The following is a 25,619-nucleotide window of genomic DNA, read 5'->3' as shown; positions in this document are numbered from 1 at the left end:
AGGAGAGGAGAAATATATGAGAAATGTTCCAAAGGCAGCAATGACAGGATTTGACAACTGATTGGACATAGGGGGCAGGGATGGGGGAAGACAGAGAGAGAGAGAGAGAGAGAGAGAGGGAAGGGAGTGTGCAGGATGACACCTAGTGTTGATTGTAATATTAATAGTTTTGGAACACAGATGTGTTCAAGCTCAACCAAAATTATCCTAGAAGCCACAGAATAATCCCAAAGTCCCTCTAATCTGATTTTGCAGCAAAAAAGATAATTGTGGTGTTCCCTAAGTTTTTTAGTCCTAGTGGGGGCGGGGGGTCCCTTGGCAGTGATGAGTCATTGGTGCTATTTTATAAGAAAGAGAGGATGCATATAGAGAGGACATATATCGAGGCTGCCTTCTTACTGGGGTAACCAATCCTGCCCTCATCCACCATGAAGAAAAATGTAAGAACATTCTCTAGAGTAGAGGTTCTTAACCTGGTATCCATAAATTTTTTTAAAATTGAAAAATGTATTTTAATAGAATTTGTTTCTTTTCTAATCTTGTATATTTTATTTTATACATTAAAAATGTTATTCCAAGAAGGGATTCATAGATTTATCAGACTGCCAAAGTTATATATATATATATATATATATATATATATATATATATGTATATACACACACACACACACACACACACACACACACACACACACACACACACACACACATATATATATATATATATTCCTACTGTAACTGCTAGACATGACTGGGTAGATAAAAGTTTGGCTAGGCACTGAATCTTTCTTGAACCATGTCATTCTTCTCTGCCTGCTGGAGGCTAAAATTTTCCTTCTGGCACTTTACACCTATACCCTGCTATAATAACAAGCTCATTTTCTAGCCTAGGGGGTAAAATGACTCTAAATTCCACGTGGATCTCTTTATCTGCTATTTCAGGAAGCTTAAACAAATGCTAGTTATTAATAAAAAAAAATCTCATACAACTTTTTTATTTGCCTCTAGATCAGTATGAAATTCTGATCAGTTGAATCTACTGACCTATTTTATAATTGTCTACACATTCATGCCACATATGCATTCATAATTTTTAAATGAAATAAAAATCAGGTAAGAAACAGCTTAGATAAAGGGAAAGACAATTATATAAAATGCCTGTTGTCAGGCATAGGAAGGATAATTTAGAAAGCTAAAAATAAAATCCTTTAAGAACTTTGTTCAGTTTTCCAAAGGGGCAGTCAGAGCCATTTGCTTTTTCTGTCCAAGTTCTTTGTTCCATTGACCAGAACCCATGCACCGAAGCTTAAGTTTTTGGTTCTAGAGGATGCTATGCAAGATACCTGTAGGGAATCCATAGTGCTTCTCTCCGTTGTCCACTTCTGCTCCACTGAACTCCTTCGCTTATATGTCCCTTTTTTCAAAACTCCTGGGCACAACTCAAGACTGTCTCCTGGATCAAAGATTACAGTAGTCAGGATCTCTCCCAGGGCTGGGAGAGAACACTTACCTCACTGAACTGCAAATCCCAGAAGGCCAAACCAGTCTTAAATCCCTATTACACTTCCATAGAAACATAGACTCTCAGAGTTGAAAAGGATTTCAGACGGTCTTCCCAGTTTTGTTTGAAAAGCGCCAGTAACAGAAATTACTATGTCAGGACGGTCAGCCTCTTTCATTTTTGGACAATTTTCATTGTTACGCATTTCTTCCTTTGTATTGTGCTGAAATGTGTCTCTCTATAAACTTTTGCCCTTTGGTCTTGGTTTTGCCGTTTGAGACCCAGCACCATAAACTTAATTGCTCTTGTACAAGCTAATTCTGAAAATACCTGAAGATAGCTATCTTAGTCCCATCATCCGCTATTCCCTCAAGCCAGTCTCCTCTTCTCCAGACTAAGGATTCTCATATCTTTAGACTGCTCCTTGTGTGGCATGATTCTAGTCCCTTCACCATCTTCTTGTTCTCTTCTGGATATACTACCATTGTCAATATCTATTCTAAAATGAAGGTCTCAGAACTTACAAATGTGTTCTGACCATCAGAATTCAGGAAGTCATCATTTCCCTAATTATGGACATTATACTTCTGTTAATGCAGCTCAAGATATTATAGTCATTTTTTTCAACTTTTCTAGGCACCAGTTCTCTATTATAGATCTGACCTTTTGGGATTCAACTTGGTGAAATTGAGCAGAGCTTTTTGTTGGCTCCCAGGGACCTGAAAGTGTTAATGTATTTCTCAATGGTGAACAGCTTGTTACTTTCCCAATAGTAGAATCTGTCACATTCATATTTATATCAGTCACTTCCTCAGCCCGGGTATTCTTATTCTGCATTCTTATTTCTGCAAAAGCCTCTAGGAGCCATATATTAATGTTACCATGGCTCTATGAAAAAGGAATGTGGGAGAGTCTAATTAGATTGGAGATAGCTTTGATTTCAAAATGCAATTCTTGAACTTGGAATGGAATGTTGTGAACACATTCATAAGGCGTTATAAGCCTTGGCACCTGTGTTTCAATTCAATCAACATATATTAAGCATTTACTTTGCGTTGGGTCACTGGACTAGGAAACTTTGAGAGATGCAAACTTTTACTTGACAATTAAGAAAACACAAAAATATAAAAATAGATGCATTTATAGAGCACAGATTTCTTTAGTGAGTGGCAAAGCCAAGATTCCAAGCTAAGTGTTTTGATGGCAAATGCAATACTTTCCCCACTGTACCATGTATTTTTCTAGGTCTTAGTTTCATTATCTATAAAATGGGGATAATTATATTTTAATTAGCTCCTTCAAAGAGTGATGGTGAGGAAAGCATTTGTAATCTTAAAATGATGTAGAAATGTGAGCTATTAATAAAGTCTATCACAGGTTGGCTTGATGGTACAATTCAAGAATGAACCTTTGTTACTTGTATTTATCTCAATTCCATAGAAGTGATTCGTGTCCCAAAGCTCCCTTTTAGTAAATCCTTGGCTCCACTTGCAGCCATGGGGTTTATGAATTCAGCCCAATTAAAGAAAATGCTACAAAACTTCATGAAACTCATAATGCCAGTTATGTATTAGCACAATAACATGATTCTTAAAGGCTCAGGCCTCCACTATCCTCCACTGCCTTATTCTCCCTATTTGTTGAAGGGAGAGTGATTTTCCTATCTTTTGTGCTAAAAGGTCATGTACTTTTCTCACAGGAGTGCCTTCAAGTTCTTACTTAGAGCCGATTTACTTGTACTTTAGACACAAGTCCAACAGGCTTGTTTATCTGATTCCTCAGCTCATATCAGATTAGAAGCAGCAGGTTACAAGGAAGGCTGTATGAGACAGGCGGGAGCCCTGATAGGAATGCGAAATGACAACAAAGAAGAGACAACAAAACAATAATAAAATAAATCACATTTATGCAGTATTTTTAAGGTTCATAAAGCATTCTCTCCACCACAACCCTACGAGGTATGTAGTTAAATGACTCGGAAACACACACCTAAGTAAATGTTGGAGGCAAGACTAGAATCAACAGTACTATTAAAGCAGAAAACATAGGGAGGACCGAGTAAACTTTAGTGGGTCCCACTGTATAGGCAATATATTTCCTATAGGAAAAAGGTGCCCTTTCCTATTGGCATACTCCTGAACTCCAGCTCCATGCCCAAAGTGTTTCTGTGAAAGGTAAGAAGTACACTTCTTTAGGGGTAGGGGGGAGGCTGTCAGGGTGCTTAAGTATTGGCAGTCAATCAACATTTATTAAATGCCCACTATATTCAAGGCACCATGCTACATGCTAGGTATACAAAGACAAAAGCAAAATAAACTCAAGGAGCTTACATTCTATTAGGAGAAACATGTTTAATATAAATATATACAAAAAATATAAGATAAAGGGCAGCTAGGCAGTACAGTGAATAGACTGCTGGGCCTGGAAAGACCTTAGTTCAAACTGACCTCAAACACTAACTGTGTGACCTGGGCAAGTCACTTAACCCTTTTTGCCTCAGTTTCCTCATCTGTAAAATGTGCTGGAGAAGGAAATGGCAAACTAGCCCCTCAAAAAGGGGTCACGAAGAGTCAGATATGAATGAGAATGTGTTGAATACCAACAGAAAAGGCCCTAACATCTGGGAAGGGGAGGTCAGGAAAAGTTTTATAAAGAAAATGGTGCTTAAGTTACACTTTGAGGAAAACTAGGGATCCTCAAAGATAGATGGAGGAGGAGGAAATATATTCCAGGAACAGGGGGATAGCCTATGCAAAGTCACAGAGTTAGGAGATGGAATGTTGCATTGGCAGTCACCAATCACCACCCTATCCCCGATAAAATCTTGCCACATGCTCTGACTTCTTTGGGAACAGGAATGCCTAGAAACTAAACAAGTTTTACAATAGTGAGGTGTTTTTTTCGGCTTTTTTTTTCCTATTGAAAGCCAACATAAAACATTTTTATTTGAATAATGAAACTGGAAACTCATATTGATGAAAGAATGTGTGGTTGGTAGCAGTTTCTCTGACCAAAATCAGTACGTAGGACGGCAAAAAGGAGGAAGGGATGATATCAGCTGTAGAGAAGCTGATGGTCAAAACCAGGAGATTCTTAAGCTGTGATGACCAGGATCAGTTTTTGGTAGAGAACACACAAGTATTTGTTGTGACAATAACTGGGTTTTTATTGTGTTGAAATTTTCTCCAGTGAGCACCTCTGATTTACTAGTTAGTTTCTAGAATTTGGGTATGTGTAGAGCAGTGATTAATCAATTAATAAATGGTGGCACAATGGATAGAACACTGGGTCTGGAGTCAGGCAGACTCATCTTATCTTTGCCAAGAAAACCCCAAATGGGGTCATGAAGAGTCAGACATGACTGTAAATGATTACACAATAACAACAGATGTTTATTAAATGAATTCTATTTCAGGCGCTGTTCTATACGCTGAGGACACATATACAAAAAATGAGACAATTTCTACTCGTGTTGCTTAGGAGCTTGGTTAAAATCCCACATCTGATGCACTTTACTCCCTTTGTGACCTTGGGCAAGTCACTTAACTTTTCTGGGCCTCAATTTCATTGTCAATTTCCTTAAACAGACTCAGTTGCCTTTCTATGTTCCTTCCACTTCTAAATCAATGATGACTTCTAGAGATTGAAAAAAATTCTCCAAAGCCCTTAGAAAACCAAAAGGTGCGAAAAAGTCAGGCATGAATGAAGCAGGTCTAAGTTATAGAGTCATAGGTTTAAAGCTAGGATGGACCTCAACCACCCTCTAGTTCAACCTGTTGGTTTTACAGAGAAGTAAACTGAGTTTGCTGATCACTTAACTTAACTTAACATCACTTAACTTAACACTTAACATCTATTAAGTGATTTGTCCATGATTAGACAGCTAGAAAATGTCAGGGAGAGGTTATGAACTCAGGTCTTCCTGACTCTAAGTTCAGAAAATATCTGCTTTCAAAAGGCAGAAATTACTGGGTAGGGGAACAGGTGGAAAAGGTGGACAGTGAGATGAAACAAGCTTCTTGTTCCTCACATTTTTCATTTTGGACAACATTTGGCATTTCAAATATGTCAGCCCACTCAAATTCTTCAATCAGCTATGTTTTTATAGCAGTAGCAAAAATATTTACTCCCTCCATAGATACTTAATGAATTTCATCCAGAAAAGGGGAAGGCAAAGATTTTCTCTATCCAAAGGATTCCTATTTTATTCCTCTCTGCTGCTAGTGCTTGACCATATACTTAATCTTAAATTGATGCGCCAAAGATTTCCCTTTAGATCTCTTTTTTCCCTTCCTTTCTGAGACCGTTTCTCCCTATTTCACTCAACCTGGAAGTACATCAGCCACTCATAATCAGATCCATTGCTGATTTGCATGGGAGCTCTGCCCTGATCCATTTCTGACCTAGCACAGTCCTCTCACCCCCAGCTCCCAGGGGTTCACTGTACTGATGCTGGACATAGTATAGATAATAGGCTTTAGACCACTGTGACTCAGAACTCCCAAGATCAGGTGCTTTACCAGCCTTAGCTTCCCTCTAGAAACAGGGATTAGAGGCATGTGTCACCTCAAACAGCTTTCAATTTAAATCTGGGCAACAAAAAGCAAAACCAGAAAGATGAACGACTTGACAAGATGAGGTTTACTTCATATTATTTAGAAATGACACAGGTACAAAGAGGACGAGTGATAACACTAAATCAGGGTCTTGGTAAGTAAAGTGAGAATAGTGGAATATGGGGGACAGCTCCAGACACTTTTTTTTTTAGGCAATTGGTGTTAAGTGACTTGCCCAGGGTCACACAGCTAGTAAGTGTCAAGTGTTTGGTCTGAGGCCGGATTTGAACTCAGGTACTCCTGACTTCAGGGCCGGTGCTCTATCCACTGCACCATCTAGCTGCCTCTGCTCTATACACTTTAACGTGCATTGTGTAAAAATCTGCAACATCATGATCCAGTGGAAAAAAAAACAGAGTCTAGAGTCAGAGGACCTGAGTTCTAATCCTGTTTCTGACACTTAGTACTTCTGTGACCCTTGGGATAGTTATTTAAACTCCCTTGGCTTGTGTATGTGTGTATATGTTTATGTGTGTATATACAAACATGTACATATACACATGCACGTACATACATATATGCATACTTTTTTTTGTTGTTGAGTTGTTTTCAGTTACGTCGGACTGTATGTGACCCTGCTTGGGGTTTTCTTGGCAAAGATACTGGAGCGGTTTGCCATTTCTTTCTCCATCTCATTTTATAGATGAGGAAACTGAGGTGAACAGGGTGAAGTGACTTGCCCAGGGGCACAGAGCTAGTAAATTATAATGTAATATTAATATTGCACATGTATATCTATACACACACACACATACATATACATACACACACCTCTTACCTCTGGCCTTATTTCATTTGCAGATGGCATGACCCTGATGTTTCTCTCTTTTATAGGTAGAATCTTCCCAGGAAGCTAATGCTGATGTCATGAGAGAGATGACCAGGAAGCTGTACAGTCAGTATGAAGACAAACTACAGCAAGAACAGCAGAAGCACAACGCGGAGAAAGAGGCCCTTCTGGTATGTTTGGGGAGCTCCGCAATGAACATCAAAGAGAGAGTTTTTGTTTTAATTTTGTTTTCCTCATCCTCAGTACGGTCATAATCATAGGGCTATAGCGCAGGAGGATTCTATTTATTTATTTGTTTCTCAAAATCTCTCAGTGACTTCCCATGATCTAATAAATTAATTTCAAATTTTGTTGCCTGACATTTAAGCTCTTCTGTGATATAGACATAATCTGCCTTTCCAGTTTTATCTCCATAAATAAAATCCCCAGATATATTCCTTGTATGGCAAACTGAAATTTTCACTGTCCTTCAAACTCACCATGTACTTTTCTTCTTCCATACTATTTTTTCCTTCTAAAATGCTCCACCCCCATGTCTCTACTTGTTTAAAATGGAACTGTTCTTTAGAGCTTGGCAGAAATGTAGCCTCTTCCATGAAGCCTTCCCCAATTACAAAAAAATAGCTTCTTCCACTGGGAGGGAGATGGTACTTGTTTTATACCGTGCTTATGTTATTGTCCTGTAAATAGTAATTATATGTGTGCACAGAATCAAGAACTCAAAGTGACCTTAGAAGTGATCATTTTATAGATGAGGAAACAGAAATCCAGGGAGTTTAAATAACTTGGCCAAGGGTCACATAGGTAGGAAGTGTCATAACTAGGATTTGAACTCAGGTCCCCTGACTCCAGAGTCAGCAGTCTTTCCATTCCACCATGCTGATTCCCATGTCTTCTATCCCCCCAATACATTGTAAACTTGAGAGGGTAGGGGCCATATTTTATGCATTTTTATATCTCCCATCTCTCCAGTACAATGATTTGCCCAGATGCTCAGAGAATGTTTGTTGAGTGATTGATTCATTTATTTGCTCAATCAAATGAGAATATTTGTAAAATGCTTACTAGAATGAGTGGCATATGATAGGTGCTATATAAATCCTTATTCCCTTTCCTCTCCTTAATAATAAGATTTCTTCTTAAGGGTAGTTTGGTGGATAGCAGCATAGGAAGGGCATCCAGGAATTTTGTAATATACTTATGCCACTGACGGATAATGTGACTTGCTGTGATTCGAAAGGGCAAGCAAACAAAGCCCAGGGAGCAAATAGTTAATTGTTGAGTAATGATGGCAGGACCTTTTAGATTGATTACATGTGGGAACCATGGTGATAAATGGAAACAAGGTAGTGAGATTGTTCTGTTTACAAAGTTAAATAGCATCCCTCTGCATGCAAGTGGGAAGAATACCTCCTCCAAGTACTCGAACCCTGCTTAGGCTTCCTTAGAACTAATGTAAGGTGACTAGCTTCTCATCTCTACCCCTGCTATAGTCACTGTAGAGGAAGGTATATGTCTATATGGTATGTGGGCTCTAAATGCTAAATGATGTTAAAGATTTAATGAAATAGAGACAGGGCATTATATTTGGAGTCTGAGGACCTGGGTTGGAATGCTGTCTCTGCCAGTGTGACCCTGGCAAGTCACTGGCTTCTACTTTCCTCATCCACAAAATGAAGGGGTTGGACTGGCCTCTGGGGTCCCTTCCAAGTCTGCATCTATGAGCCTATAAATAGGACTTCCTTGCTTTCAAATAAAGTTTGAAAAATGATCCCATTGTGGATAAGACCCGAGCTCTCCTTCATATCCCTAAAAGAAAGATAATTGAATTAGGATGGATATCCTGGACAAACTCTGTGTGTTGAGACAAGTGTTTGTTTTGAAGGAAGAAACCAATAATTTTCTGAAAGCCATTGAGGAAGCCAATATCAAGATGCATGCAGCTGAGACCAGCCTTGAGGAGCGAGACCAGAGGATTGGGGAGCTGGACAGACTAATTGAACGCATGGAAAAGGTAGGCTCAGCATTCTCCTTTCCTCTCTTCGTTCCAAACTCTCATGTACTATCACAACTCTCTAGACCCAAACCCTACTTCATCATTCCACAACTCTTTTCATTTCAGGATATGCAATGTAAACATAAATGTAAAAGGTTTACTCGACACGGTGGGCATGGTGTAGTGGTGGGAGGGCAGACATGGCTGCGAACGTAGGACACATTTTTATAGGAAGATGTGAGCAGGCTGATGAGTAGAGAACATTCCTCTAGAGCAGTGGTTCCCAAAATGTGGTTCGGGGACCCCTAGGGATCTTTGCAATGGTTCTGTGAGGTCAAAACTGTGCTCATAATAATTGTGACATTTTAGTTCTAAGACAGTAAATATTGACAATTTATACATAAACAAAAGCTCTTTGGGGTCCTCAATCGTTTTTAAGAGTTTAAAGGAATCCTGAAATCAAAAAGTTTGAGAACTGCTGCTGTAGACTTGATTACTAAAGTCATAGAAGAGAGGAGGCTACGAGGAAGAATTAGAGGGAAAAAAAGAATGAAGAAAATAAAAAAGGAAGAAAAGAGACAAGGAAGAAGAAAGAGAAAAGAAAACAATGGGTGAGCTTCTACTCAATTATGTAATGGTCTGGCATATAGTCATCACTTAATAAATGCTTATTGATTGAGTAGCTTCTAATTATGTTTGATGGCCAGGACTAAGATTAATGGACAATTGTGGTTGGATCCTCTTTGACTATTTTTGCTAAGCTTAGGTGACCTTACTGAAGCCACTGACCATAGTGACCCCTCAGAGACTTGAGAGAAAGGAAATCCCAGCATCCTTAAATACTTTTATAGAGAAAAACAGGAAGAAGGAGCTGGTACTAACTATATTAAACTTAAATAGTTCTTTCCACTCCCTCAAGTGAAAATATTAGCTGTTCCATGAGGTGAAATTTGGGGCCCCAAGCAAAAATTTCAAAAGGGGTTTTGCTTTTTGTTAGCTGAAAAATTCATAGCTCTCTAGTGCTTGGGCAGGGATTAACTGAAATAGGAAATGTAGTAAATTTGGTGTTTATGGAGCCTGAGGGGTTCCTAGTGACTTTCAATAAAGTTAATGTATGCATTTGGGGTGCATGGAAGCTTACTTCAGTCTATAATAATCTGACCTGCTTTTCCCTAGGAATGCCAATTCTCTCTTGCTGAATGGCCAAATCCTCTAATAAGCTTGTTGAAAATTAAAAGTATAGGTGGAATATATGAAGGTGTCCCCCTGTCTCTCTGTAGACATATACCTTGCCTAGAGACAGTGTGGTATAGTGGAACCATCGATGAATTTGGAGTCAGAGAATCTAGGGCAACCACGGGCAAGTCATTGACCCTCTCTTGGCCTCAGTTTTTTCATCTGTAGAACATGGCTTGTGAGGTCCTCTAGAACTATGATCCCTTTGTGGCATTTTCTAAATAGCCCCTGAATTGTGTGAGCTGGAGTACGGGGGAGGTGCGTTATAGATTTAGATACAGGCAGTTCTGCTATGACTGTACTATATACTATAACTGTACTATAACTATAACTATACTTTCCCGCACTATGTAAAACAGGGTTTATGAGGAAAGTGGAGCTAGGGCATGATGTTCAAGAACGACATCGGTGAAAAAGAGATAGAAACCTAATAAAATGGTAGAAGAGGTTTACACGTGTTAAATGGTTAAGAAATACACAAAATACTATGATAAATAGTGTCCTCATCAGCAGTGGTAGCAGTAGCAACTTGGACAGGCATAATTCTGATGAGGCCATAGGGAAAAGGAGTAGGAGTGGAGGTGGTGCAGATGAGCCTTTCTCCTCTCGTATATCAGAAGATATACAATTAACATGGCACTTTACCTCAACAAAGATCTGATGTTTCCTGGTGGAAGTGGGTGTTGGAAGGGTTGCAGCTTTTGAGTTATTGTGAAGAGGGGCAGTTTTCTGCATTCTCACTGTCTCTTTTTCTAAAATAAATTTTACTGATGTCTTCTACTTCTCACATCACTGTAGTAATACCAAGTATCCCCTCCCCTCCCCCTCCCAGAGAACCATGCCATATTTGTTGTTGTTTAGTTGTTCAGTCTCGTCTGACTCATTGTGACCCCACGGATTATATCGTCCATGGTGTTTTCTTGGCAAAAGTACTGGAGCAGTTTGCCATTTCCTTCTCTAGTAGATTAAGGCAAACAGAAGTTAAATGACTTGCCCAAGGTTACATAGCTAGTAAGTGTCTGAGGCTGGATTTGAATTCAGGCTTTCCTGATTCGAGGTTGAGTTTTCTATCCATCAAACACCATATGGCCAATACTCTTTTTTAGAGAGGAAAACCATCAGCTCAGTTGATCGATACATATGTACGACGTGTAGTACCTGTGGACATCCCACCTCCACAAAGGGGGTGTTCTCATAACACTTGATTTGAATCCCGCTTGATCTTTATACTTTCGCTACATTCACTTTTGATTTTTGGTATGTAATTGTTCTTTCCATTCACATTGTTGTAGCTACCATATACATTGTTTTCTTGGCTCTCTGCATCAGTTCATATAGGTCTTTCCATACTTCTCTGTATTCATCATACACATCATTTCTTACAACACAGTAAATAAATATTCTGTTCCACAATAAATATTCATGTGCCACAATTTGTTTAGCCATTCTCCAATTGATGAGCATCTACTTTGTTTCTAATTCTTTGCTACCAAATGTAAATGTTTTGGTATATTTGGAGACATGCTCACTGTTTCTCATTGAAGAAATTGTGCAGAAGCAAACTCGAAAGTTGTGTTATGCTTGTAAGTTCCCTAACATGTTAATCATGTTGAGACAAACCAAAATGGACCCTTTCCCTTTTGCCACCAAACCAATGTTTCAATTTTGGGGTTACTTAGCTTGAGTATCTCAAATAATCCCTAAATCATTTCTGGCTTTTCTTCTGACAGAAAAGGAGGTCTTATAAGTGCTCTGCTATAACCTCTCCCCCGAAAACAACCGCCACCACTATATTTCCCCATGCTCCTTGACATAGCAAGGAATATTAAAAGTTAGAAGAATTCAGGGATTCGAATAAACCAAGTCACGCCATGTATATTACTTATAGTTAATGAACATTTCCAAGCAACTCTTTGGAACTCTAGATTTAATATCTCTGATACAGAAGTCTGGTGGGATTCTCAAGGGTGTTTTATTTTTTCTAATCAAATGAATAATTTTTAGTTAACAAAAGTCTAGTCAAAATGGGTTCATGACTTAGATATAAAGGCCGATACCATAAGTAAACTGGGAGAACAAGGAATAGTTTACCTATCAGATCTATGGAGAACAGAAGAATTCATGACCAAACAGGAGATAGAGAACATTATGAAAAGCAAAATGGATCATTTTGATTACATTAAATTGAAAAGTTTTTGCACAAACAAAGCCAATGCAACTAAGATTAGAAGGAAGGTAGAAAATTGGGAAAGAATTTTTACAACCAGTCTCTCTGATAAAGGCCTCATTTCTAAAATATATAGAGAATTAAGACAAATTTATAAGAACACAAGCCATTCCCCAATTGATAAATGGTCAAAGGATATGAACAGAGGGTTCTCAGATGAAGAAATTAAAGCCATCTATAGTCATATGAAAAAATGCTCTAAATCATTATTGATTAGAGAAATGCAAATCAAAACAACTCTGAGGTACCACATCACATCTATCAGATTGGCCAACATGACAAAACAGGAAAATGATAAATGTTGGAGAGGATGTGGGAAAATTGGAACACTAATACATTGTTGGTGGAGTTGTGAAATGATCCAACCATTTTGGAGAACAATTTGGAACTATTCCCAAAGGGCTATAAAAATGTGCATACCCTTTGATCCAGCAATAGCACTTCTAGGGCTATATCCCAAAGAGATCAAACAAATGGGAAAAGAACCCACATGTACAAAAATATTCATAGCAGCTCTTTTTGTGGTGGCAAAGAACTGGAAATTGAGAGGACACCCATCAATTGGGGAATGGCTGAGCAAGTTGTGATATATGCATGTAATGGAATACTATTGTGCTATAAGAAATGATGAACAGGCTGACTTCAGAAAAACCTGGAAAGACTTATATGGTCTGATGCTGAGTGAAGTGAGCAGATCCAAGAGGACTTTGTAAACAATAACAGCCATGTTATGCAATGACTAAGATTGTTAAACTGAACCCTTCTCAGCATTACGAGGATCTAAGACATCTCCAGAGGCCTCGGGATGGAAAATGCTGTCCACATCCAAAGAAAGAACTATGGAAGTCGAATTGCTATCACTTATTTTTACCTTCTGTTGAGTTTTGTTTCATCTTTCTGATGGTTCCTCCTATTGGTTTTAATTTTTACTTACAACTTCACTAATGTGAAAATATGTTTAATGGGTACGTAAATGTAAAGCCTATATCAGATTGTGCGCCGTCTTGGGGAGGGTGGGGAGGAGGAAAAGGGAGAAAATTTTTCAACTCAAAAGCACATGGAAAAAATAAAAAATAAAAAAAAATTTTAAAAAATAAAAATAAATTAAAAAAAGAATTTATCTGTTAAAAAAAAAACAACAACAAAAGTCTATTTAATCTTCCTCCCATCCCTCAACTGAAAAAACTAAAACAAAAACAAAACCCTGCAACAAATAGGCATGGTCAACTAAAACATGTGTCATCCATGTTCCGAAATATAGTACGTTCTGTACTTTGAGCCTGTGGTCCTTCTGCCAGGAAGTGGGTAACATACTTCAACGTTAATCCTCTGGAATTTTGGTTGGTCTTTGCATTAATCAGGGTCCTTGAATTTTTGAAAGTTTGTTTTTACAGTGTTGTTGCTATTGTATATATTGTTCTTCTGCTTCTGTTCATTTCACTTTGTCCAAGGTATTTTAAAACTAAGTTTGAAAAATAGTTGTATTATGATAAAATGAGGGGCTAACGATTATGCTGTGGATGTTTGAGGTTACAGACTCTTCTTCAATAAATTGGACTGCCCTTTCTCATTCTCCCCCCTCTATTACTTTGTTATATACTCCAGATTCTATACTGCTATGTAGTCCAGGTTCTAACATATAATTTCCTGGATGAAATGGGCCCAGATTTTCATTCCTGGTCCTTCCCAATCACTTGTTTAATATTCTGTAAAGAAGACAGTGACTGTTGCCATGATGGCAGCAGTGTATCAGCTTTGCCACTCCTCTGAGCCTCATTGTTAAGTGCCTCTTTGAGGCTTATGCATGCTTTAAGGCAGTTTATGTGACCCTGGACTAACTGCTGTGGCATGATGAGAACTGCAAGATATTTATTCATCCCAAATGTGAGGCAACTAGGTGGCACAGTGGATAGAGTGGTGAACTCAGAGACAGGAAGATCCAAATTCAAATTCGCCTTTAGACAGTCGGGCAAATCACTTAACCTCTCTAAATCACAATTTCCTCACCTATAAAATGGTGATAATAATAACACTTAGTTATTAGGATAAAATGAGATGGTATATGCAAGATTTTGCAAACTTTAAAGTGCTATGTAAATCCTAGCTATTATTATTAACACAAGAATGAGGGCTAGGAGACTTTCCCACTCTGTATCTATGATCTAATGAGTCAAAAAGAAAAGGTTTATGTCAGCCAAATAACTCAACCCTTAATCATATGTCAGTTAGGGTGAGTGAATTCCTTCCACTTTTATCAAGCCCCTGGGAGCTAGCACATTAACCATTCAGATTGCCTAGAAGTTTTAGTGTCTGAAGTAGGTCCTTAGCAACACTGGAGGAAGGATGGCAGAGTTGTTGACCTTTGCTCATTCCTTTCCCCTTAGCAAAGTCTCCTGTTCCCCCTATAATTCTTTTGTGAACTTGGTAAATTCTTTCTTTGTCATATGGTGTTTTCTTAATTAAACTGTTTGCTTGGTGTTCAGATTATGGTATCCATTTTGCAAATTCAGGGAGGCCATCTATCTTTCACTTTTGCTGCTCTGACGTCTTCTTAAACTGCTACAGTCTGACTTCTGACCTCATCATTCTACCAAAAGTACTCTCACCAAAGTTATCAATGATTTCTTCATTGCTAAATTCAGTAGTCTTTTGTCAATCCTCATTCTTGACCTCTCTGCAGACTATTGATCACCCTCTCTTCCCTGATTTTTCTTTTGTCTCTGAGTTTTTAGGACATCACTTTGTCCTGGTTCTCCTCATAACTTTCAGACCACTTCTTTTCTAGATCTTCATTCAGATCACACCCTCCAGCCACAGGTCTTCCTTAGGGCTCTGTCCTGGGCCCACTTCTCTTCTCCCTCCATACTCCTTCACTTTGTGATCTCATCAGCTTTGCTGAATTTAATTATCATCTCTATGCTGATGTTTTCAAATCTACCTATCCTGCCCTAACTCTCTGCTGACCTCTAGTCTTGAATCTCCAATTGCCTTTTAAGACATCTCTAAGTGGATGTCCAGGAGACATCTTAAAACTCAATTATGTCCAAACTGAACTCAATACCTTTCCCCTAAACCCTTCCTCTTCTCCTACCCCGCCCCCCCATCCCCAGACTTCCCTGTTACTGTCTAGGGCATCAACATCCTCCCAGTCCTCCAGATTTGCCACCTAGTGGCTCTTCCTTGACTCTTCATTATCATTCACCTCCATCTACCCCCTTTGTATCTAATCTTTGCCAGGACTTCACCTTTGAAATATTTTGCCTATGCCTCCTTCTCTTTTCTGACACTGCTACCATGCTGGCGCAAGTACTCATCACCTTATGTTTGGATGATTACAATAGCCTACTGTTTGGTTTCCCTGCCTCAGATAGAATTGCAACTAAGCAGTGTTGGTATTAATGTTGAAATTTACTTAATACCTGATTTAAAAGGAAGAAAGCAGCAACAACAAGAAGACTGGAGGCATGCACATGCATTTCAACAGAGGGATCACATGTCACTATAGACAGTTTTCAATTTAGAGCAAATTTTATTCAAGAAGTCTGTGCGTGTTGTTTGGAACTTGGAACACATTTTCTCATGGAAGCAAATGGTGATTATGTTCCTAGGCTAAACCAGTAAAGCCTATTTAACCCACAATATAATTGAAATAATGCTAATAATTCCAGCTTAAGTTCTGGGTCCTGGTGCCATGCAGCACAGTAAGAAATAGGAAGAAGAAATGGAATAGCATTTCTACCTCAGCTGCTTTCCTGGGTACTATATAGTTTAAATTTAGTTTAGGATTAAAAAAAAAAAGAAAAGAAAGAAAAAAAGAAAACCCTTTCCATACTCCCTTCTCCTGGTTCCTGTTGTCTTTATCTTCCCCTAAGCCCTAACTTGTTCACTTCTTTCAAGTCTGTCTGCTAAAATACTCTGTGCCACTTCAAATTTACCTACTTTTCCTCACTCTACATCAAAACTCCTAATCTCTCAGTGGCTGATTTCATCTCTAGGTGTCTGCAGGAAAGCTTGTGATGAGATTAATTCATAGTATGTGCATGTATAAACACCAACACCCCTCACTCTGAACCTGGTATTTGCATCTTGCAAAGAAGATTCTTATTAACACAAATGATTCAAAGGCGGGATTTTAGGTAGTTGCAACAAAGGAAAGTGAAGAAATTAATAATGTTGGGGTCAGATACATCAAGGCTGTGTGCTTTTAGTTCTATATCTATAATTCTAATGACTGTTTAGCAGGGGTTCTTAAATTGGGCCTTTGGGCAGATATCAGAACATCCATGAAATTGGATGGCAAAAAAAAAGGACATCTTTATTTTCACTAACCTCCAAATGAAATTTAGCATTTCCTTCCATTATGATTTTTTAAAAAACATCCAATCAAATGTCATGTCCTATTGTTTAGCCCTTTGGATCGTCTCATGTGTATTCCCTCTGAGACTACCGCTAGGTTTTCCTGTATATATCATGTTAGTACATAGTTGTTCATTTGTTTTGTTTTGTTTTGGTTTTTTGTAGGCAATGGTGTTTAAGTGATTTGGAGTGAGTGTCTGAGGTCAGATTTGAACTCAGTTCTTCCTGACGTCAGGACCTGTGATCTCTCCATTGCACCACCCAGCTGCCCTTAGTATGCTGTTGTTTGCATATATACATATTTTCCATAGACTGAGCTCCTTGACAGCAGGGAATGTTTTTCTGCCTTTTTTTTTTTGTATCCCCAGAACTCAGCACAGTGCCTGGCACATAGTAGGCACCTAATAAATACTAAGTGACTGACTGACTGAGAAGGCTTAGGCTTCACCAGACTCTGAGAGGGCTCCATAGTACACAAAAAAAAGGTTAAAAATCCCAGTCATTTGGGAAGCCAGCCTTCCCTACCAGCTAAGATGGCAACTAGCCATTTTTTTTACTTGGAGCAATTTCTATAAAGTCTTTCTGGAATAAGGACAATTAAACACATTCAAATACTACTAAGGAGGCCACCTTGGGGCCGACTGGGGAGAATTCACTTAGTTTACATATAACTGCATGCTTTTTGGTAACTTCCTATTTTACCTAATTTTGGAGCCAAAAGGGACCCTGTGAATTATCTTATCCAATTCCCTAGTTTTGCAGGTGAGGAAACTGAGTCCCAAAAAGATTAGTTGTCTGAGCTAGACTCCTAGTCCAGGGTTTCTTTCGCTGGATCAGCTATTTGTGAATTGGGTATTTCTTAGTCTGAATTTCCTGTAAACTTGTACATGAGCATACAAATGTCCCTCGAGTCCTTACGACTTTCTCTTGATAGCTTTAGAATAGTTCTCCTCTCCTCTAAATTATCATTTCCATTTGGGCTGGAGAAATGTCTCCTTAGCTAAGCTAAAATTTGGCATGTCAAATTACAACCCTTCTCCCCACCCTACTCCCACCCTGCACCCCTACTTATAAATCTTTGAGAGCAGAAATGCTGCCAGACCCTTATCAGGTATGGGAACAGCCTGCCAGGAAGAATGAATTGTGATACTGTTTGTATTCTTACTTCCCATCTCCTGACCTTGCTTCTTCTATTTTTGGACTTTGCTCAAGGGCAAATTTCTACTTTGTGAATGGCTTGTCAATTATAAGGCTTAATTTATAGTTCTCCTCACTCACAATATTGAAAATATTATCTTGATCTAAATTAAACTCAAAGTCAGATCCTGTGGTTCTGTTTCACTACCTTTTTTTCCCCCTCCTGTAGTTTATTAATGAGTCCTTTCATGGACCTGTGATCTCATCCTTGTGGATACTCTCTCTATAGTTCCTTCTCCTATACAATTTTTTTCTGTGTCTTTCTGTAAATCTGCTTTAGAGGCTCAACCAACCAACAAATCAGTTAACAAATACTAAATGCCTATACTGTCATAGGCCCTGGGAATATGAAGAGCAAAAACTAAAGCAACACTTGCCTCCAACCAATGTGGGTATAAGTGTATACAGTAATTTTTGAAATTTTTTGGTTAGGCAATAGGGTTAAGTGACGTGCCCAGGGTCACACAGCTAGTAAGTATCAGATGTCTGAAGTGGGATTTGAACTCAGGTCCTCCTGACTCCAGGGCTGGTGCTCTATCCACTGCACCACTTAGCTGCCCCTATATAAGTATATACAAAGTAAGTACAGGGATCTGCTCTCATAAACTGAAGGCTTTCCTGTGGTTCTTTTTAACATATTGGGGGTACCAACGAACCTTGAGGGCAGTTCCTCTATTGTCTCTCAGTCTCACTGCATGACATCATGAGGTATGGGAGTAGAATTTTTGTGGAGAGAAGAGAAATAAGAAAACTTTCCCTTTTCTTTCTCTTACAAGAATAAAGCTCTTTATTAAAATGCCTGAATTCAAATATCAAACAATATTTGCATCAATACAGTCTGACATTTAAATTTAGGTCTTTTAGTAGAGTATTTAAAAAAAACTTTAAATACCCTTTATATTATAAAGAGGTACATTGGAAAGAGGAGTATTTTTTAAAAGCCTATAACTACCTTTTACATTGGCAGAGGTGTCAAACACAATGGCCCGTGGACCGCATGCGCCCACAATACTCTCTCATGTGGTCCCAACCAGATTAAACTATAATTGAGAAATATGTAACAGAATAAATAAAAACATAATAAAACTTATGTAATTTTAATATGTGGTTTTTGAATACAATATTCAACCTGCAGGGATCCTTATGTATGGTTTAGTGGCAACCATTTCTACCTGAGTTTGACACCACTGCATTACAACATTTCTAATAGACTCAGTCTCTACTTGCCTACTTCCAGTGACAGGGAGTTTATTACCTCAGGAGGCAGTCCATAGCATTGTTGGACAGCCTATTTCATTGTTAGGAAGTTTTTATGTTGATCTGTAATCTGCGTTATAATAATGTTCCATTGTTTCAAGTTCTTTCCTTTTGAATAGTACGGAATAAATTGAATACCTTTTCCACCTGACCATCAGTCAATTACTTGAATCACTGTCATCTTAAGTCTTCTCTTCTCCAGGCTGAATGTCCCCTGGTCTTTCTTATGGTCCTCTGTGGTGTAGTGGAAGGAGTGACAAATTTAGAGTCAGAAGACCTAGGTTCACTATTCACTAGTTGTGAGACCTTGAGTCTCAAGTTCCCCACCTACAAAGGAAAGATAATAGTATTTGTATTACATACTTTACAGGATTTGTGTTGAGAACAAATGAGATAATAGTGCTATATACACTAACTCTTTCTGTCTTAGTTTCCTCATCTGTAAAATGAGCTGGAGAAAGAAATGGTAAATGACTCCAATATTTCCCCAAGAAAACCCCAAATGGAGGCTGCAAAGACTTGGACATGACTGAAAAATGACTGAACAATATGTCATATTATGTTATGTTATATTATATCACATTATTTAGAGATATAGTGTGTGTGAGAGTGTGTGTAAAAGTGCTATGAGTTGCTGTGATTAAATGGCAGAGTTGGCAGATTACTAACCAGCTTTGTCATTTCTTCTCAAGTTTGTCATTGTCGATGTTTTTCTAGAATTTCTCTTTGTTCCTTTTAAAACAAGATGTCCAGAACTGAATAGGTATGCCAGCTGTACTCTGACCAGCACAGGATATGATTGCTTAGGTTTCCTAGATGAAGACAGTATATATTTCTTTTAACGAAGTTTTAAGATTTATTAGCTTTTTTGGCAGTCCCATCCTATTATAACTTGGGCGAGAACTCTTCCCAAAGAGTATTAATTCACCCTTTTAGGACAGAAAGGGTTATAGGCCATTTTCCTGATAATAGCATGGCCTCCTAATGTTGACAATCCATTCACAAAGCCAAACAATCCCCTCTAATCTGAAATTTGGGGTTGTGAAGTACTTCTGGAAAGAGTTTAGTGCCTCCATCCTAGTTCTCAAGTCCAAATGGCCTATTTATTTATCTTAGTAGGACCAATTTTTGGCATAGACTGAGTAAACTCCCATTTTGCAGAATGGCTGTGGAATTTGGTATTTTAGTTAATTAACTCTTGTGGTAAACTAAAACCTAGCATAGCAGGATTACTAAATTTCAAGGAACTGGAAGATAGGAATACTTAACTTATAATTATACTTACCCAAATTTGCACTTTCTTTGATGATTCAGAAGGGAGTTGAGGATATTGTAGTGCCCCTGGCTATTCATTATGAGCATATCTATGTAGAGAAGCAGAGTAGCATAGTGGATAGCGTGTTGGCCATAGAGCCAGAAAAATCTAGGTTCAGATCCCACTTCTGACACTTATTAGCTTGTTATCTTGGGCAAATTACCTAACCTTTTTTAAACCTCAGTTTCCTCATCTGTAAAGTGATGTGGTAGGACAGAAGGATGGACTCTGAGGTTCCTACCAGTTCTAAATCCATGATCCTATAAGACTATAGATGTAGGATAGTAGGATATAAAAGATTCTAGGCCAAGGTTGTATTGACCTTGTGATATACCCTGGCCTTTCTGACATGTATCAGAACTTTTTTTTAATTTTAATTTTTTTATTTTTCATAGTTCATTTTAAAAATTAATTTATTTTGATTTGTCAACAATCACTTCCATAAGCTTTTGAGTTTTAAATTTTCTCCCCCTCCTTCTCCATCTCCCTCCCCAAGACAGTGCACAATCTGAGGCTATACATGTACATTCCTATTAAACATATTTTCACACATGTATTAGAACTTTAGAAAATAGATAATTCATACTATCAACCTACTTATTTCTAATATGTTTATTTCTCCTAAAATTTGAGAGTAGAATGTGGAAACAAACAAAAGTGAACGTTATTACCGATTCTTGGGCCTAATTTAGAGGCTGGTTAAACTGAGTTTAATATATGTATAATTGCTTTGGAGGGCTCTTTTTGGAGTTAATTTACAAATGTTTCTCTTTGTTTAGGAGCGCCACCAACTTCAGCTACAGCTCCTTCAGCATGAGACAGAAATGTCTGGAGAAGTTGTCAGCACAGATTTTGACAAGAAAAGGTAAGCTATAACATCTCTTGTCTTAAAATGAATGGCCTCAGTGGTCTAGCATTTGTCATTGAAATGCTGTCTCTATAGGCAACACTTTGCCTAGATAGAGCGTTCATTTTCATATCATTTATCTCATTTGTATGGAGTTTTAGTAGCTTGTATGTTGGGACATATAAAAGATTACTTCAGAACTATGGCTTGGTGGATAGGTACTGGCCTCAGAGACAGAAAGACCTGGATTCAAATCCTGCCTCTGACATACTGAGCAAGTCAATTAACCTCTCAGTCTTCTAGGCAACACTCTATGTTGAAGAGAAGATGCCGACCTGCATTGGTACAGGGGGTTCCTTGTCTGGGATTTCCCTATGTCAATGAAATCACAAATCCAGTCCCTGTCCCTCTCCGGGGAAAGTTCAGTCTGTGAAATGTTTTCTATCATTTGATTTGTGTCAGGGGCTGAATTGCTCATTGTTCAATAGAATGTACCATTTTGATGAAGAACCATCATTGAAACAAATTCCAGTTTCCAGATTTCAAAAATTTGGCTGTCTCTCCTACCTTGTTCTCACTTGTTTACAGAAATTGTTGGGGCAGCTAGGTGGTGCAGTGGACAGAGCACCAGCTCTGGAGTCAGGAGGACTTGAGTTCAAATCCTGCCTCGGACATGTAACACTTACTAGCTATGTGACCCTCGGCAAGTCATTTAACCCCATTGCCTAGCCAAAAAACCCCCAAAAACAAATAAAAAAAGAAATTGTTAACCAAAACTTTCTTTGTACAAAGTAAAATTATCTCCAGCTATTTGTTTTACATTGAAAATAAGAGAGTGGCATTCATAAGCAACAGAAATGTTGCTAATACATGAAAAATTCTAAGTGGAACAAATGTTTAAAGAGAATAATGCCGCTTTATATTTTCATCCTTTACAACTTTTTGAAGTGATAGGATTCTTCTTTTTCTCAAGGCCAAGTATTTTAACACCCCTCACCCCCTGCCCAGTATTGTTCTTCTGGGGCATAACCTGTAGGTGATATATAGTTAAAGCTTGAAACAGCTATATTGTCCTTCATGGCTCATATAAAGATGCCTCATTAAACCCCGGGATTCCACAAAACATTGTTTGGAATCAAATACAGTGAATTCAACAAACCACTTATTAAATGCAGACCCTGCTAGACATTGAGTATGTTACAAAAAATAATAATGCTGTCCTCCCCCCAAGAAGCTTACAATCTAATTTGGGCAAATGCATCTCCCCCAAAAATGTGATAGAAGTTAAAATGAAATAGGGGCAAAGGAAAGATACAAAGTACTATATTAATGTTCATGATTAGAAAACAAAAATACTTATTACTTTCGAACATGACTCTCCTTTAAACCAATGCCAATCACAGGCAAGGTCTTTAACTTTTATATCTGTAAGAATACTGAAGTTGGAGTCAAAAGACTAAGACACATTTCCATCACTTTCTAGCCATGTAATCTGGGACAAGTCATCTAATCTCTTTGAGCCTCTGTTTCTTCTCCTATAAAAATGATTGATGGTAAAAACTGTCCTGCTCTCTTGAAGGGTAATTGTGAGCATCAGATAATAGTGGATATGAAGGACTTTGTATACTTCCATACAAACCTAGCTTTTCTCTTTCAACTTTGTCTTCCTTTCAACAAAATAGAGGTTGGCAGAGTTATGGTTCTTTTTAACAATCGAACTTATTAGTGGGTACTTAGGGAAGTATATCTGAATGGGTATGGCTAATGAATACACACGCAAAGGATGCCGGATTTCACATCTTAGACTGTATTTCTTTAACAGTTTGACTGTATGTGTTGATTATATTGCCTCCAAAAGTAATTTTGCTTGCTTTATATTCTCCTGATGTCAGGTATCAGCAGCTGGAGGAGTCAGCAGCTAGCCTGCGAGAACGCATTAGACACCTGGATGACATGGTCCATTGCCAGCAGAAGAAAGTCAAGCAGATGGTTGAGGAGGTAAGCTTTTCATAAAGTATTGTAATGCCAGAAATGCTGTCCATAGACTTTAACAGCCAACTAAGGATGAGGACTCTCTGGCCAGTAGGCCAGATCGAGCTCTCTCTTTGATTTCATCAGCTCTTGGGTCAAATTATTTTGACCACAACCATTTTAGTGCAGGGATTAATGGCTCTCGGCCCAGGTTTCTGTGGCTATCTCTTTCACAATGGAGATGCCTGAGGTTAAAAGATTAAGCACTTGAACATATTCTAGTAGCTAATCGAATGAACAGTTTTCAAAGGGCTGTGATAACTTATTTTGATGTCCATAGTCCAGTGCTGCACAGGGCATGATGAAAGCTGTTTGTTTCAACTAGTGGCCACTGCTAAACTGGCTAAGTCTTTTTCTGTCTCTAACTTTATCTCTTATTTCCTTCTCCTCTCTCCTTTTGATATCTTCCATTCCCTCTTCCTTTCTCTTTCCCTCTTCCTTCCTTTCCCTTTCCCTTCCCTCCTTTTCTTTCCTTTCCTTTCTCTATCTTCCTTTGTTCCTCTCCTCCCACTTTTCTCTCTCCTACTATATTCCTTCCTCATCTGTCTATGCTTTCCACCTGTCTTTCTCCATTTTCCTATTTCTTCCTTACTCTTTCCCTTTATCTCTATCCCCGTTGCTTCCCTAAATTAGCTATTATATCAAACCAAACTATATCATTAATATCTGTTGTACTTGTTGAATAAAGTTTCATGTTCCCTGTTCTTAATTGACATAGTAGGTAAGTCAAGTATTTTTTATTTCTTTTTTTAAAAAAATTTGAAAATTAAATTTTTTTTTTTAATTTCTAGAAGGTTCCCCTCACCTTTGGAGGGGGTAGTTCATAACCCCTGATTTCTGTCATAAAGTCAGATTTTGGTTGTTTGGTACTGTGATACATTATGCCACTACTTATGCATTTGTGAGTTATTTTTCTTACACAAATTTTAAAATTACTTCCAGTGCCATTTCATTTGCAAACCTGATTAAAAAGAGAGGGATTGACATTCCAGCTGGTTAGTAAAAATTCCTCAGGGTCTAATTCCCTTTCTCATAAAAAAAGGGAGGTTTCAACCTAATTAGACCCCTGGTGAGCCAAGTAAATATTGAAAAGATATATATATTTACACTGGGTATTGCTGTAAACATTTGAAATTTGCTGATTACGTTTTGCCAATATAGAAAAATGATGGAATTACTGCTAAGGTCGGGAGTGTGGAGCAGGAAAGGGGAAGGGCCTTCTATGTTGTTGCTTTAAAATATGATTTAATTAGCATCTTGGCCTAAAATGAGAAATCAAATCATATCATGTTGTATTTTGTGAGTCCTTTTCATCGGCTCTGGCCTTTTTGGATTATGCCCTTGATATAAATGAAAAGTCACACATATCCCTCCCCTTTAACCTCCTACCCCCACCCTGCCTCTGCCCCTTGTGCATCTGGACAGCTGCTCTGGTGCCCATGGTACCTGTATCATAAGAATAGCATCCGTATCGCCTATTGTTATGAAGTCACTTCCCAAAGGGAAAATGTTCCTTTTCTGTTAGTCACTTACTGTAGGCAGAGCTTGGGCTCATTATGGCACAGGAAATTCTTAGAGACCATAAACAAAATTAGGAATCTTTTCATGTTCCATTACAACCTATGAGAGATTACATTCAATGTTTCTCTAGTACTAGATATTGAGGAAATCATAGGGTGCTCTATTTTGCTGTTGGCCCCAAAATTCCCTACCTAATTTGGGGGCATAATCTTTTCCTTTTTGAGAATATTAGCTTTGTTTTCCCCTCTCTTCTACCATGTCACTTCTTAAATTGCAGCTATTTAACATTTTGTCAAATTGCTTCCTACTGGATGGAATCATGGTGTCCCATGTTGTCCTCAGAATCTAGTAATAGATTACTACATTTCCAGGCACCGTACTAAACACATGTAAATATATGCAAATGTATTATTATGCTGTCCTTGCTCAAACTTAAAAGAGCTACAGTCAAATTTAGGAAATTCATTTCAACAAACATTTCATGTTCAGGAATGCTGACTTTCATTTTCTTTGGTGTTTTGGAAATCTCTGTTCTTCGTCTCAAATTCAAAATATAACCAACATATAATTTTTAAGGACAAAACATTATTGTGAACAACTGGGGGCCCAGGGCCAGAGGCAAGGGAATTATAGTGAATGCCCATATCCTTCTGTTATGCATGTTGTTAGCCTACCCAGATAAGCTCCTGTAAGTACTACTAATATCTCTAAACCCATTTGTTGGAAT

General features: G+C 38.2%; 1 protein-coding gene across 4 annotated transcripts in view; it reads left to right on the top strand.

Moving 5' to 3' along the window:
* Nucleotides 1-25,619, top strand: part of MYZAP (myocardial zonula adherens protein) — a 99,959-nt gene that overhangs the window by 44,747 nt on the left and 29,593 nt on the right. For all 4 annotated transcript variants that reach the window (XM_020981707.2, XM_020981718.2, XM_020981727.2 and 1 more), the window contains 4 exons: nucleotides 6,954-7,079; nucleotides 8,795-8,923; nucleotides 21,273-21,358; nucleotides 23,233-23,338. In XM_020981707.2, the coding sequence (XP_020837366.1) occupies nucleotides 6,954-7,079; nucleotides 8,795-8,923; nucleotides 21,273-21,358; nucleotides 23,233-23,338 (447 nt within the window). The remainder of the gene's footprint in view (nucleotides 1-6,953; nucleotides 7,080-8,794; nucleotides 8,924-21,272; nucleotides 21,359-23,232; nucleotides 23,339-25,619) is intronic.

The sequence above is a fragment of the Phascolarctos cinereus genome, unplaced genomic scaffold (assembly GCF_003287225.1).
Source record: "Phascolarctos cinereus isolate Bilbo 61053 unplaced genomic scaffold, phaCin_HiC Scaffold_3;HRSCAF=262, whole genome shotgun sequence".
NCBI lineage: Eukaryota > Metazoa > Chordata > Mammalia > Diprotodontia > Phascolarctidae > Phascolarctos > Phascolarctos cinereus.
This window is presented reverse-complemented; position numbering and strand designations above follow the sequence as displayed.